Here is a 16,972-nt window from a genome sequence, read left to right as displayed (position 1 = left end):
TGCTTTTCCCCACCCTTCTTTCCCGCCATATTTTAATCTATTTCATCGAATCACAATAGATTGTGCAAAATTACAAATTTTCATAAAGTGCAATATGCTAAAGTGCTTGGTGCTAAAGTGTTGAACCAGTCCCGTACTAAAGTTCTATATAGCTTGATACTTATCCAAAAACCTCCAAACCAAAGTAAATTTTTTTACTGCCCCTACCCGCTTGGCATATGCTTCTTCATATCTCCTTGTCCTCCACATTTTAATTAACCATTCCGAATAAGTGGGGATCTCTTCTGTTCTCCACTTTTGTAGAATCAATGACCGTGCTATTACAGTGCCAATAGCCATGAACGTTGCTTCTGCTTTATCAAGGTCAGCTCTTACTCTAGAGATCCCAAACAATGCCACCTCTGTCTCAGGATCAATATTTTTATCAATTGCATAGCTTATAGCTGATTTTTTTTTATTCCAGAACGTTTGGAGTTTTGGGCATGTAAAACAAATATGAAGCCAGTCCCCCTCTCCCAAGGCCTGGCACCGAAAGCAGTTATTTTCAACCCCGGCATGGCGCTTGTTTAATACTGCCGGAGTATAATATGCCATCCACCTTGAAAGAAAGGCCATCCTTTTAAAATTGGCCGCTCTCAATGCTTTACTACCTAATAGTGCAATCTGCTGCCATTCTTGATGGGAGAACTTGCAATTTGTTTCTTGTGTAATCTTTCCCAAAAAAGTTTCAACTATTGGAGCTGACCTTAATTTTAAAAGTAGAGAGTACCAGTTTCCTACACCTTTCAATCTCATCTTATAAAGTGCATTAGCAAGTCCCCTTGGTACCCGATCTGGTAAAATATCATATTTTTTAATCAGATGCGAGATCTGTAAATATTCCAAGAATCCGGGCTTCTCCAGGTTCCCACATCTGGCTACCACCTGTTCCCAGGACATAAAGGTTTTGAGCTATAAAAAAACTACCCAGCTCGAAAAAACCGTTGTCATTCCATCTTGTTAAAAGGCGAGAGTGCATCTGCAGCCCTAAACATCTACTTTCTTCGAGATTTAGAAAAATGTAGCCAGAAGAATTAATTTGTTTAAAAAAGCATAAAAGGCGTTTGGAGACGTCGCGTAATGTCTTATACCGGGATTTCTTTGGCAGTTTGGTTGTTTTAAGAAAAAACGATAGTTGTGTTCCAGACTCACTAAGCATTTTTTCATAGAAATTTTTTTCTGTCAAATCGTTACTAACAAGTAGACGGGCAATTGTGTCCAGTAAGGCAGCCTCATAATAGATTTGGATATTAGGTAGAGCCAATCCTCCCTGATCTATTTCTGGTTGTAGTGTGGGGAGCTTGACTCTAGAAATCTTATTATTCCATATAAATTCTCTGAACATTGAATCGATTTCTTTAAAAAACGTAATATTTATCTTAAGAGGGACATTGATAAATAAGAAATTTAATAAGGGTAGTATAGACACTTTTAAAAGCCCAACATTTATTTTATTTTGTTGGATATTTTGGCCAGGCTCCTTGCTACATCACCGCCAGGTTGGGATAGCTCAACCTATATGATAGCAGTTCCCTGACACATACTTGAAGTGCCTGTAGCCCACCTTTCAACATAACTTTCAAATGTTTACAGGAGATTATTCATGTGTCCCTGTTGATGCCTGTGCACTGCAGACTCTTGAACCATTTATGTAGACATGTCCTTAATAGCCATTGTAAATTATTTAAAGCCAGATCTATTGGCTGCATAACCGTTGGAAATTGTTCTAATTAATTTTGCTACCCACGTACTCAATTTAGAGGTAGACTTGTGGTATTTTATTTGAACTTTCAACATAGATCACTCCAATATATGGATTTGTGCTGGATTTGAGGAGGTTTCCTGGACTTCACTAATTTTGGACCCAACAGTAGGTTTTAAAGTCCTTCTTTCTCCTTCTAAGATGGGAAGGGATGATGTTGGAGGAGTCAAATAAACTGCAGAGAGAGCAGCAGTTGGAAGTGGGTCTCCTAATGCAGGGGTGGTGTTTTGCAGACTAGTTGGATTATCTGCCTTTACAGGAATTGGAATAGCATGCCTTTTCTGCTCCTATGTGACAGGAGTATTCACTAACATTCTCTGTATCTGTTCAGGTTGTATGAGTAGATTAAGCTTTTGTAGATAACAAATATTGAAAATAGTGTTAGAATAGTTTCAATTTTACAGATTGTAATTTTGTTACAAAGTATGCCAATTTAAATATATTTTTGTTGCTAAAGTAACAGCTACATTTAACATATATTAAGCATTTACAATGTATTTTAGATAGGTCACCAAGTTCCAAAGGCATTTTATTATGTAAGCCTTGGTGTTAGACACATGGTCTGCAATATCCACAGTGCATTGTACTGGTCATAATAAAAATCCGAAATGGATTACTTAACTATGAATGTCCACTATTGTTTAACACAAATGTAGACTACTTACTAAATAAAAATCATATTACTACCACATCTGTAGGTTCATTTAATTTCTTAAATGTATTATACTTATCTAACAATAATATATTGGCCTAAGTACAGTGTAATTAACTGACCTGGAGAATCAGATAAAGGGGCTGATTTTTCAATATGGTTTACTCTAGAGAAAGATTCAGGTTGAGAGATGCTCTTGATTAATTCTTTCAAAGGTAGAGACTGTGGCTCTGTGTTTGGTCCCCATCCTGGAGCTGCAGCCTCCTGTTTGCTTGATGACACATTCTTTTTGGAGAAAACACACAGGTAGTACCACTGCTTCCTGATTTCTTCAACTGACCTTTTGGTGACAACCATAGCATTTATTAATTGCTGTACCCTGATCCAAATTCGTTTTGTTGCCTCAGGAGCAGACACGGAAGAATTGCCAAGCAGCTTTTTATGTTCTGATACACTCTCCTCCACAAGAATTGTCAGCTCTTGGTCACAAAATTTGCACTTCCGCTTCCTGCAAACCTCTTCTTTTGACTCCGTGTGGACATTGTGGAATTTATTCCTTCTATAATGGGAACACGTTATCTTTCTGCTTTGTAGCTGAAAGTGAAGGTACTTCCTTAAATGGGTGAGGTAATCACTCGCTGCCTAGGAGAGAGTCGCCATTTGCGACTCCTAGTAGCAAGCAGTTTACGATGCAGTATTTAAAAATTGTGAATGCTTATCGATCACTATTTCATGAAAGAGAATGTACTTAAATCATATAGCGATTCCTAATTTGCAATTTAATATTTTTTGCTATTTAGGACTCACTAAACATCACTTTCATACATGAGAGCCTACATTATTTAAAGAAAAATGGTGCCAATAAGCAAATGAGTGCACTGGCCATTATGGGTTACACATCAACAGACTGTCATCATACTTTATATGTAATCATATAGTATTAGAACGAGTTGAAAGGGGATCTTTTATCTTTTTTAAAGTAGATCAGTGAGCATCTAGAGATTGGGAAGGAGAGAGTTTTAGAGTATTTGGCTCTAGTCTGCTCTCCATGTTTAGAGCCCTCCTTCTTCTCTTGTCACTCAAAAATGTTTTAAATTATTAGATTCAGGTTCAGCATTGCACATTTCTTGGTCTTTTTCCCTTGCAAAGTTTATTGTGATGCTGAACTCGAACCATGTCCATGTGCCTCTAAATCTGTTCAGAACATGTTGCACTTGTTGTTCTTCTGTCCACTTTACACTGAACCGAGGAAGGAATTTATTATCTCGCTATTAAGATTTCTAAATAACAGGAAGTGCAGGCCGGCCTTGTATCATCTCCAGCTTTTGAACGATGAATACACATTGTTAATGGTGTATGGATACATTTCTACAGCAGTCCGTTTATGGAATCTAGTTGGGAAATGATTTAATATACTCGTAAACTGCACTTTTATTTAATTAATTGCTACTACCACACCATGCTCCGGTCACTGGTCTTATGGTTTTATTCGAGCCCTAATGAATTGCCTCTGAATATCATGGTTTTATGAGGCTATAGCGCTGTGTTTAGCTTTATATTTGTATATTCTGTATGCTGACATGACCATTGTTACAAATTTTAATTTTTGTCCATAATTGGAATAGTGATTGGCTGCTACATGATAAAATGCTATTTTATTTCCTAGTTTACACTGCCTATCATGAATTTTATTACTGTGAATTTTATTATATATTTTGTTTCATTTTTCAAATTTTGATATCTTTATGGTTCAAAAAGAACAAAATAAAGAATATTTCGCCTGACCTGAACATAGTTTAGTAAGGGGCTGCATTACATTAAGCTTTGAAATATGGTCACTGCTTTTAAATGTCAGTCAATCAAACATTTTGTGCAACATCACAAATATATTCATAAAATTCAATACCCATGTAAATATTATAAACTATTAATAAATGAAAGTATGTTTAAAATAAATACATCAAGTTTTAAACTAATATATTACAATCATTTACTAACTCATGAGAGTCATTACTCATTTTGGAGTCAATACATTAATTCATCATATCAGCAAGATGTGAAACATGATAAATACTACTAGTCTTCTCTTCTCCATTAAATGGCACAGTGGTTTACAATCATTTCACTTACTTGGATTTTCTTGTCCTGATTCTTTTCCTTTATCAGAGATAGCCTGTTGAAATCTTTTATATCCTGTTTGAAAATAAGAAATGTGAATCAGTATTATAAAAAACACTTTTTCTTTCATCTAACTACAATTTTTATTAAGAGTTCAAGAAAATTATTACAAATACTTGTGTATTCTCACACCTGCTAACATTCAGTATTCCTATCAATATGTTTTCACCGATTAGTTGTTCGTTCACGTATCACCTTTCTTTTTATGTACTCAAGTGTGCCAGATATTTGTGATTATCACAATAGACTCTCCCCTTTCCTCTCGGACCCTACAACAACCACCTGCGCAATCCCCACAGGGGTCCTCCCTCATCCCTACGCTCTTCAAAGTCTACATGGCTCCGCTCGCCTCCATCGTCAGAACCTACAGACTCAACATTGTGTCATACGCAGACGACACCAAACTCATCCTCTCCCTATCCAACAAACCCAACACCACCAGACACAAATTTCGAGAAGGTATGGAAGCCATCGCCAAATGGATGAAAAACAGCTGCCTACAACTAAACACCAACAAAACGGAAGTACTCATCATGGGCCCAAACCCCGATGCCTGGAACAACACCTGGTGGCCCCTCAACCTCGGAAGCCCGCCCACCCCCAAAGACTACGCACGCAACCTGGGAATCATCCTGGACTCAGAGATCAAAATGGACCGCCAGATCAACTCCGTCTCGTCCTCCTGCTTCCACACCCTCCGCCTCCTATGTAAGACCTTCAAATGGATCCCCCTCGAACACAGAAAGAAGGTCATTCACGACCTGGTCACCAGCAGACTCAACTACGGCAACACACTATGCCGAAATAAAAAAAAACCTCACCCGCAAGCTACAGAACATCCAAAATGCCGCCGCAAGACTGGTCCTCAACATGCCAAGACGCTGCCACATCTCCCAGCACCTGCACATACTCCACTGGCTCCCCATCGAAGCTAGAGTCACCTTCAAGATGCTCACCCACGGTCACAAGGCCCTCCACGACATGGGACCAGCATATCTGAACAGCCGACTCAAATTCCACACACCCCAAAGGACCCTACGATCAGCCCAGCTCTCCTATGTCGTGGTCCCCCACACCAGAAAGACCCGATCGGGAGGCCGCTCCTTCTCTTTCCTCACCGCCAAAGCCTGGAACGACCTTACGCTCCACCTCAGACAGACAACATTGCTCCCCATCTTCGCAAGAAACCTCAAAACCTGGCTCTTCAACAGACCCCCTCCATGATGGACTGAAACCTGCGAACCCTCCCCTCCAGCGGCTTGAGATCCTTACGGGTGAGTAGTCGCGCTTAACAAACACCTGATTGATTGATAGATTTGAGAAACATATATTTGTCACAATGCTGCTGTGTGAGTTTTTTGCTTTAAATTTCAAATATAATTGAGGAAATTGAGTTTGTGTTGAATAGGCCTAGCTAAGTCAAAATTACTTTTTGCAGAGCTAAACCCAATTTCCGCTACTTTCTCGAGGTTCTCTTTTTCTAGGTTTATCAGCTCTTTCTCCTGCCTTTCTTTTTCCCTTGTGAATAACACTGTAAATATTTAGAAACAAACACCACCACCTAACCCTATCTTAACCTGTTAAATATGACAGTATGACTACAAACCTTGATTTTTCAGATGGAATTCTCCTAAGAACTTCTCAACCAAGTGAAACTAAAAAGGAAATTTTCTACAGGAGTTAACAACATTTGTCGATGCGAATTACTACAAATTCACACACCACTAATATGTACCTGAAGGGATGATAAGGTAGCATTGCTCCATAAACTAATATTCCTCTTTGTGGATACTGATTTAAAAAACTGCCTGTTAAAACAGCTTGAAAGATCACCAAATTCGTATAACTCAGCAAAAATCTGAACTGAACAACTTTATTTAGTCCATGTAGAATATCTTTATATAAAGGTAAGCCCGTCTGCGCCCATCCACACCGGGAAGCGGCCAGCTGCCTGAGGATGCGACCAGCCCCTCGGCAGGTATCTCTTACCAGTAGGATAAGTTATCCACGAGAAGCACTGCTGAGGCTTAGACTTCTGTCCTCATACACCGATGGCAATAATACATTGCAAGCAGAGGACATTAATCTGCCGGAGGGACGTTTCTGTTGTGGGTATTGTGGGTGGGCCCTGAGTAAACAGCAACAAGCTTCCCGTAATTTACATCCTCCCCCCTGTAACTGTCAAAGAGATGGGAAACAGAATGCTAGAACAGAGGACCAGAATAGGATAAGACAGAGAGCCTGCCTGCGGGGGCTATATCTCAATGCCAGATCCATCTCAAAACACGTGGCTGAGATTTGGGACCTGCTGGACGACATTATAATTCCACCCCGGCAATGGCAATGGCCTTCCCGGCAGGTTATGTGGTCACCCGGTTGGATAGACCCATAAAACGGGGCGGCGGGCTAGCTATTGCCACGCGCCCTCCCTATCATATTAAGACTCTGGACACGGTCTCCTCCCCAAATCTAGAGCTACTGATATTTAGAGTAGAACGCGACCTAATCATAGAGTGGACGGGAGCGCTAGTATATCACCCACCTGGAGGCAGCAAGGAAGAGTTCTGCACAGCGCTACTTGAGAGGTTGGCTCCGTATATCTTAAACACGAACAAATTCCTATTAGTCGGGGATTTCAATCATCATCTAGAGATTCTCTCCAATGTAGATTCGGCCAGCCTAGTTGCAGCGATGGAGTCACTCGACCTATCGTCAGGAGTTGCTAGTCCTACTCATATTGCCGGCCATATGCTGGACACTATATTCTCAAATATTCCCGGGCTAGTGGACGAACCCCCTCAAACCTTAGGCTGGACAGACCACACAGCCTTAAGCTTCTCTATGTTGTCTCCAAACCCAGCCACCTGCATGCAAGGCCACATAGATTTCCACAGACCCTGGAAAAAGGTAACCTCTGCTGCCTTTAGCCAAGTATATAATGGCCCCTCATTTAGCACGGGCAAAGACTGCGACACAGCCTTGGGAAGGCTAGAGGGCTCAATCCCAGAAGCCCTGGATGTTATAGCTCCACTCAGAAGGGTAAGAATTCAGGACAGAGCAGCCCCTGCTCCCTGGTATTCAGACACCCTTAAGAGAGAAAAAGCTACATGCAGGGCCATGGAAAGGAAATGGAGGAAATCCAAGGCAGAGCCAGATGAACAGCTCTACAGAAGGGTGCATAGAGCCTATCTCAATAGCTGCAATATAGCCAGAAGAGCACATCTGGGCTCTCGCATTATGGAAGTGAAGAACTCCTCGTAGGAGCTATTTAAGATCTTGAAGGAATTTACCAATCCTAACACCAACAATCCGTTGCCACCCCCCACCCAGGAGCTCTGTGAAGATTTAGCCACCTATTTCACTCATAACATTGATACAATCTATTGCTCTTTCAAATGGGTGGAAGCAGAACTTCTTGTAGATCCTTTGCAGGAAACATTAAATCCTCTTAGGCTAGATTATTTCCCTCATATTACGAGTGAACAAGTGGGCTCCCTATTAAGCCTTGTGAAATCAGGATCTCCATTAAATCCTGCACCACGACCGTTATGTCAGAACTCAGTCCGGTCTTGGCTGACACGCTTGCTGAGGTCTATAACATCTCGCTAGACATTGCCACATTTCCTAGGAAGTGGAAAAGCACACGCATAAAACCATTGCTTAAAAAGGTGCTAGCGGATCCGACTGATCTACAAAACGATAGGCCGATCTCTCTTCTCTCCTGTTGCTCGAAGGTAATGGAGTCACTGGTAAACCAGCATCTATCCCATTATCTGGAACAAAATAACCTTCTGGATCCTTCCCAGTCCAGATTCCGTGCCTCACATAGCACGGAGACCGCACTGTTGGAGGTTACAGATACCATAAGGCTGACATTGGACAGGGGGACCCAAGTGATCCTAGTCCTTGTTGATCTGTTGGTAGCCTTTGACACCATCTCTCACAGGATCCTGTTGGACAGACTGCGAGGGATTGGTGTCAGAGGCATGGCTCTTAAATGGATACAAAGTTATCTATCAGATCGTACCCAAAGCATCCAGTTGGATACCTTTGTGTCACAGACCACACTGGTGGACAGGGAGTTCCTCAGGATCTATCCTGAGTCCCATCCTATTTAATGTGTATGTGGCCTCCTTGGCGGAAATCATTAGAAGCTGTGGGTTTGAGACTATCTCGTATGCCGACGACACGCAGTTGATTGTCCCCATTGAGGATGACATTGTATCGACTCAATCAAAATTTAAAATCTGCATGTCCATCATCGCAACGTGGATGAAGAAGCGCTTCCTACAGCTCAACTCATCCAAAACAGAGATACTGCTGTTCAGGAAGGCCGAAGAAATCTGGTCCCCTGATTGGTGGCCTGTAGAGCTGGGAGAGGCCCCTTCCCCAAAAAATTGGGCTAAGAATCTTGGCATCAGGATTGATAATAAGCTATCAATGGAAGAGCAGGTGAAGACACTGTCAGGCACCTGCTTCGGAACCATGAGGATGCTAAGAAAGATCTTCCCATCGATCCAACTCTCAGCAAGAAAAACCCTTATCCAGTCACTCTTGGTTAGTCGACTCGACTATGGCAATTCGTTGCTTGTTGAAATAAGGGAAGACCTACTATCCAAACTACAGGTGGTGCAAAACACTGCAGCTCGCCTCGCCCTTAACAAACCGGCACGCAACCCTTCTGCACCCCTCTTTAGCCAACTTCATTGGCTTCCGACCAGGAAACGAGCAATTTTTAAGATGCTATGTGTGGTCTTCAAGTCTCTACAGGGGAAAGGCCCAACTTACTTCAAAAAGAAACTTACCCTGTACCAACCCACACAGCAGCTAAGATCTATCTACCGTAATTTCTTGTGTTCATTCAGAATAAACAAAGCGAAAACAGGGGGGCAAGCATTCTCTCATCTGGCTCCCAGTCACTGGAACAACCTACCAGAAAAGATCCGGTCCTGTACCGAGATATCCAGCTTTAAGAAACTGTTAAAGACTTGGCTGTTTTAGGAAGCCCTGCCCACTAGTACTCATTCCTCTAAGCGCCGAGAGATCCCCTTGGGGATGATTCGTTGCGCTATACAAATGAGTAAAAGTAAAAGTAAAGTAAAAATAAAGGACTTACACATTCTGGGGATGTCAGCTTCTCAGCTTCACATTTTCGTGGCATCCTGCTAACAAACAAACTAAAGTCATGCACTTCCCTGGCACCTGCAGATTCACTGGCTCACTACCCATCATAAGATACCTGAAAGGATGTATGCTGTTAGACAGACTATCCAGTTGGAAATGTCGACTTACACAAATAGAGAGTTGGCAATATCGTGACAGAAATATCGACAGCAAGCATATCGTAGTCAAGAATAACGAATTTAAGGTAAGAAATATTGTTTCAAAAAATACAGAAGTCATGAATATCATTTGCAAAAATATAGTTGTTTAAAATATAGATTTTTTAATTAGTGTTATGCATTTTAGTTTAAATTTTAAATGTATGTGATGTATGTTTTTTTGTATACTTATTGTTTATGTTTTTTAATATGTGTGTTAAATTTGTAGTAGTTATCAATTATATTTTAATTAAATGTTGCATTTTTCAGTTCCGTATATGATGATGGTTTTTTAGGGTAATAGTGTGGGAAGTAATTCGATTATAATAAATTAATTAATGATTGTTTTTTATTTATTAATATTTATTTTATAGTGTTAACTGTGGGAAGTAAGTTATTTGTAATTAATTATTTTGTGGTTATTAATTAATATGAATACATTAATTGATAATGATGGTAATTGTGTAAAATAAAATAGGTGTAGGTTGTGGAGTATATAAGGGTAATGGGTGTGAAGTCATTTATTTGTGATTAATAATTAGTTGTTAATTTATATTAATTAATAGATAGAAAATGAATTATGGAAATGGTGCAATTAATTTTAGGTGCAGGCTGTGGGGTTCATAGGGGTAAAGGGTGGGAAGTGATTTCTGTTTAATTAATAATTAGTTGTTAATTTATATTAATTGATTGTAAATTAATTATGGAAATTGTGTAATTAATTTTAGGTGCAGGTTGTGGAGTTTAAAGGGGTAAAGGGTGGGAAGTAATTTCTTTTGAATTAATTAATAACTGGTTCTTAATTATTATTGATTAATTGAAAATTAAATAAGGGAATTATGTAATTTATTTTAGGTGTGAGTTGTGGGGTTTGTAGGGGTAAAAGGTGGGAAGTAATTTATTTTTAATGAATTGATAATTCATTGATCATTAATATCAATTAAATAATTGATATTTAATTAAGGTAACTGTTTATATTTTTTGTGTGGGGGTTTTACTTTTATAGGGGTAAAGGGCGGGGAGTAAATTAAATTTACTTTTAATTATTTGTTAAATACTATTAGTTTTTTAATTGAAAATAAGTTTTAATTGTGTAATTAATTTTTTTACAGTTTAAGCTGCAGTTTGTGGGGATTATAGGGGTAAAGTGTGGAAAGTTTATTCATGTTTATGAGTTTTAATTTGTTTTTTAATTAATATTATTTCTTTAATTGGTAATTAATTATGTTAATTATGTAAGTACATAAAAAAATAGATGTGGGTTGTTAATTTGTGGTGTTATAGAGTAATAAATAAAAAAGTAAATTCATGTTATAATTAATGTTTTTGTTTCTAAATAATTTCTAATTTATTTTGTATAATATTTGTAGGTATTTGTCAAATGCATTTACCATTATAACATGATTTTCTTTTAAATTTGCAATATTAAATATATTTTTATTTTTTAACATATTTATGTATTTTTTCATTTTTTCGTTTTTAAAATATTTTTGTTGCTGTTAATATTTTGTGACTGGAGTGAGAATATGAATTGCTACCCCTCAAGAATCCAACGCTTTCCCTACTGTTGCACTGATTGGAAAGGGAATAGTAATTGTTACCCCTCCGTTACTTAACACTTTCTCTACTGTTGCCCTCATTGGAGTGTAAATAGTAATTTTCCTCCCCTCCGCTGTCTAACACTTTCCCTACTGTTAAAATTATTGGAGTGGGAATAGTAAATTTTAGCCCTCCGCAATCCAACAATTTACCTACTATAGTAAATTTTCTCCCACCACTATCCAATACTTTCCCTACTGTTGCACTCACTGGAAAGGGAATAGTAATTGTTACCCCTCCGTTACTTAACATTTTCTCTACTGTTGCCCTCATTGGAGTGTAAATAGTAATTTTCCTCCCCTCCGCTGTCTAACACTTTCCCTACTGTTAAAATTATTGGACTGGGAATAGTAAATTTTAGCCCTCCGCAATCCAACAATTTACCTACTGTTGGACTGACTGGAGTGGGAATAGTAATTTTTACCCCTCCACTATCCAACATGTGAGAAGTTGGCCTGGCATATGCTGTCCACTAGTTATAGGGGACACCTTGCACCAGTCCAATTCGACTCTTATGGTGATAGGTTAAAAGACAACCTTTAAAGAAAGCTATCCTAGTGGTAGCTGTGGAGAGCAGCCTTCAGGCTAAGTCTTGAAGGAGTGCTAAGCTTATTGTTTTACCATAGATAACCTCCCAAGGAGTGAAGCCGCGCTCAATCCATGCGCCGTGCTCCACATTGAGCCCCGAAGGGGGCCACGAGTTCCGAAGCACGGGGCTCAATGTGGAGCACGGCGCATGGATTGAGCGCGGCTTCACTCCTTGGGGCTCAATGTAGAGCTATGAACTTGGCAATTATTGAGGAAGCAACCATCTATGGAAAGTAATTACGGACTACATCTCCCATTAATCATTGCGTTTTGTCTCATCCAGAGCAGCTGCATATCAGCGGACGATTGGATTAAAAAGGAGGATGTGGCCCGGCTTGCTTCCTTCGACTGCTGTGCCTCTGAGGAAGTGGACTACGAAACGCGTCAGGTGGCAGTCGCATGCGAATAGACTGAGAAGCGAAGCTGTGCATACCAAATAAATTGCTTTTACTGGGGAAAAGAGTGTCGTGTTCGAGTGCTGCTTGCCCTTTGGTCACCCCAATGAGCCTTGATGTAACAAGCGGCAGACCAGCTGCTGAGCGAGCACCACCCCATGTGAAGGGGGCCATGAGTTCCGAAGCACGGGGCTCAATGTGGAGCACGGCGCATGGATTGAGCGCGGCTTCACTCCTTGGGGCTCAATGTAGAGCTATGAACTTGGCAATTATTGAGGAAGCAACCATCTATGGAAAGTAATTACGGACTACATCTCCCATTAATCATTGCGTTTTGTCTCATCCAGAGCAGCTGCATATCAGCGGACGATTGGATTAAAAAGGAGGATGTGGCCCGGCTTGCTTCCTTCGACTGCTGTGCTTCTGAGGAAGTGGACTACGAAACGCGTCAGGTGGCAGTCGTATGCGAATAGACTGAGAACCGAAGCTGTGCATACCAAATAAATTGCTTTTACTGGGGAAAAGAGTGTCGTGTTCGAGTGCTGCTTGCCCTTTGGTCACCCCAATGAGCCTTGATGTAACAAGCGGCAGACCAGCCGCTGAGCGAGCACCACCCCATGTGAAGGGGGCCACGAGTTCCGAAGCACGGGGCTCAATGTGGAGCACGGCGCATGGATTGAGCGCGGCTTCACTCCTTGGGGCTCAATGTAGAGCTATGAACTTGGCAATTATTGAGGAAGCAACCATCTATGGAAAGTAATTACGGACTACATCTCCCATTAATCATTGCGTTTTGTCTCATCCAGAGCAGCTGCATATCAGCGGACGATTGGATTAAAAAGGAGGATGTGGCCCGGCTTGCTTCCTTCGACTGCTCTGCCTCTGAGGAAGTGGACTACGAAACGCGTCAGGTGGCAGTCGTATGCGAATAGACTGAGAAGCGAAGCTGTGCATACCAAATAAATTGCTTTTACTGGGGAAAAGAGTGTCGTGTTCGAGTGCTGCTTGCCCTTTGGTCACCCCAATGAGCCTTGATGTAACAAGCGGCAGACCAGCCGCTGAGCGAGCACCACCCCATGTGAAGGGGGCCACGAGTTCCGAAGCACGGGGCTCAATGTGGAGCACGGCGCATGGATTGAGCGCGGCTTCACTCCTTGGGGCTCAATGTAGAGCTATGAACTTGGCAATTATTGAGGAAGCAACCATCTATGGAAAGTAATTACGGACTACATCTCCCATTAATCATTGCGTTTTGTCTCATCCAGAGCAGCTGCATATCAGCGGATGATTGGATTAAAAAGGAGGATGTGGCCCGGCTTGCTTCCTTCGACTGCTGTGCTTCTGAGGAAGTGGACTACGAAACGCGTCAGGTGGCAGTCGTATGCGAATAGACTGAGAAGCGAAGCTGTGCATACCAAATAAATAGCTTTTACTGGGGAAAAGAGTGTCGTGTTCGAGTGCTGCTTGCCCTTTGGTCACCCCAATGAGCCTTGATATATATATATCCTTCATAGGGATTGCAAATAAATAAACCGATAAGAGGTCTGCGCTCGTGATTTCCTTCCAGGAAGTTTATTTTATGAGTGGTTAAGTAATATATATATATATATATATATATATATATATATATATATATATTATTGTTCTTGTTTATATTTATGCAAGTTTTAACTTGAAATCAACTTTGGATGTTTTTATTATTTATTTAAAAATGTTCATTTTACCTGTATTTATTGACTATTTATTCATGCACTGTCACTTTAAACAAAGTAAAAAAAGTGAGAAAAAAGTGTATATAAAAAAACTACCCACCTGACAGAGCGTGTCATGTGATCAAGGTCCTTCCGGACTGAAATGCGTCATGGCTGTAGAGGTCTTTTGGGAATAAAGAGTTTATGTTGCTGCATTATCCCGTGGTCTGTGCTTCGTTGTTCCGAGAAGGTTGGCCCAAACTGCTGAACGGAATTATACCAAATTTGGAATACAGGTAGGTCTTGGTTCAGAAAGCGTGCTTTTTTAAAAATGGTGTAAATCCGTTCAGTAGTTGCTGCGAAATTAAAAAAATAAAAATATCGATATCTGAGCACCGAGGAGGATTCGCAAATCAGGAAGTGTTGGCAGCCATCTTGTGACTCTGTAAAACCTCTTGCCTCTTTCTGTAAATCTCATCTTTTTTCTGCACCTCTTTTGCCTCGTTCTGCAACTCACTTGCTTCTTTGTGCACCCCTGTTGCCTCTCTCTGAACCTCTCTTGCCTCTTTCTGCACCCCTTTTCCCTCTTTCTGGACTTCTCTTGCCTCTTTCTGCACATCTCTTGCTTTTTTCTACACCTCTTTTGTTTCTTTCTGTAACTCTCTTGTCTTTCTACACCTCTTTTGCTTCTTTTAGCACTTCTCTTGCATCTTTCTGCACCTCTCTTACCTGTTTCTGTATCTCTCTTGCCTCTTTCTTTACCCCTCTTGCCTCTTTCTGCGCTTTTCTTGCCTGTTTCTGTACCCCTCTTGCCTCTTTCTGAATCCCCTTTGCCTCTTTGTGCACCTCTCCTGCCTCTTTCTGCACCTCTCTTGCTTTTTTCTACACTTCCTTGCCTCTTTCTGTACCTCTCTTGCCTTTCTACACCTCTGTTGGTTCTTTCTGCACTCCTCTTGCTTCTTTCTGCACCTCTGTTCCAAATGTCTGCATCCCTCTTGACTCTTTCTGTACCACTCTTCCCTCTTTCTCCACCTATCTTGCCTCTGTCTGCACACCTGTTCTCTCTTTCCGCACCCCTTTTACCTTTTTCTGTAACTCTTACCTCTTTCTGCAGTTCTCTTTCCTCCTTCTGTACCTCACGTGCCTCTTTCTGCACCTCACTTGCTACTTTCTGTACCCCTCTTCCCTCTTTGTTCAACTCTCTTGCCTCTTTCTGCACCCTTTGTGCCTCTTTCAGCACCTCTGTTGCTTCTTTCTGCACTTCTCTTCCTTCCTTCTGCACCCCTTGTGCTATTTCTGTACCCTTCTTCCATTTTCCTGCATGTCTCTTGGTTCTTTCTGCACTACTCTTGCCTGTTTCTGCACCTCTCTTGCCTCCTTCTTTTCCTCTGTTGTTTCTTACTGCACTGCTCTTGCCTCTTTCTGCACCCCCTTGCTTCCTTCCACACCTGTTGGTTCTTTCTGCACTGCTCTTGCTTCTTTCTGCACCACTTTTGCCTCTTTCTATAACTCGTTTGCCTCTTTCTGCACTTCTCTTGCCTCCTTCTGTACCTCTGTTGCTTCTTTTTTGCACTTCTTTTCCTCTTTCTACACCCTTCTTGCCTCTTTATGCACCTCAGTTGCTTCTTTCTGCACTTCTGTTGCTTCTTACTACACCCCTCTTACCTCTTTCTTCCCTCTTTCTATACCTCTCTTCCCTGTTTCTGCACCTCTCTTGCCTCTTTCTGCGCTTTTCTTGCCTGTTTCTGTACCACTCTTGCCTCTTTCTGCACCTCTTTTGCCTCTTTCTGGACTTCTCTTGCTTCTTTCTGCACCCCTCTTGCCTCTTTCTGTATCCCCTTTGCCTCTTTGTGCACGTCTCCTGCCTCTTTCTGTACCTCTCTTGCTTTTTTCTACACTTCCTTGCCGCTTTCTGTACCCCTCTTGCCTTTCTGCACCTCTGTTGGTTCTTTCTGCACTGCTCTTGCTTCTTTCTGCACCTCTGTTCAAAATGTCTGCATCCCTCTTGACTCTTTCTGTACCACTCTTCCCTCATTCTCCACCTATCTTGCCTCTGTCTGCACACCTGTTCTCTCTTTCTGCACCCCTTTTCCCTTTTTCTGTAACTCGTATCTCTTTCTGCAGTTCTCTTTCCTCCGTCTGCACCTCACATGCCTCTTTCTGCACCTCACTTGCTTCTTTCTGTATCCCTCTTCCCTCTTTGTGCAACTCTCTTGCCTCTTTCTGCACTCTTTGTGCCTCTTTCAGCACCTCTGTTGCTTCTTTCTGCACTTCTCTTCCTTCCTTCTGCACCCCTTGTGCTATTTCTGTACCCTTCTTTCATTTTCCTGCATGTCTCTTGGTTCTTTCTACACTACTCTTGCCTGTTTCTGCACCTCTCTTGCCTCCTTCTGTACCTCTGTTGTTTCTTACTGCACTGCTCTTGCCTCTTTCTGCACCCCCTTGCTTCCTTCCACACCTGTTGGTTTATTTCTGCACTGCTCTTGCTTCTTTCTGCACCACTTTTGCCTCTTTCTACAACTCTTTTGCCTCTTTCTGCACCTCTGTTGCTTCTTTTTTGCACTTAGTTTCCTCTTTCTACACCCTTCTTGTCTCTTTCTGTACCTCAGTTGTTTCTTTCTGCACATCTGTTGCTTCTTTCTGCACCCCTCTTGCCTCTTTCTTCCCTCTTTCTATACCTCTCATCCCTCTTTCTGCACCTCTCTTGCCTCTTTCTGGACCCCTGTTCCCTCTTTCTGCACATTGCC

The 16,972-nt window shown here is 41.3% G+C and overlaps 1 protein-coding gene across 1 annotated transcript in view; it reads right to left on the bottom strand.

Annotated features, from left to right (window-relative positions):
• The window catches only part of VIT (vitrin), a 1,751,009-nt gene that overhangs the window by 682,768 nt on the left and 1,051,269 nt on the right, over positions 1 to 16,972 (bottom strand). The window contains exon 12 of the mRNA XM_085611942.1: positions 4,584 to 4,646. Coding sequence (XP_085468068.1) covers positions 4,584 to 4,646 — 63 coding nt within the window. The remainder of the gene's footprint in view (positions 1 to 4,583; positions 4,647 to 16,972) is intronic.

The sequence above is a fragment of the Triturus cristatus genome, chromosome 6, assembly GCF_964204655.1.
Source record: "Triturus cristatus chromosome 6, aTriCri1.1, whole genome shotgun sequence".
Classification (NCBI taxonomy): Eukaryota; Metazoa; Chordata; class Amphibia; order Caudata; family Salamandridae; genus Triturus; species Triturus cristatus.
Note: the sequence above shows the minus strand (reverse complement) of the source record. Positions and strands in the feature narration are given on the sequence as shown.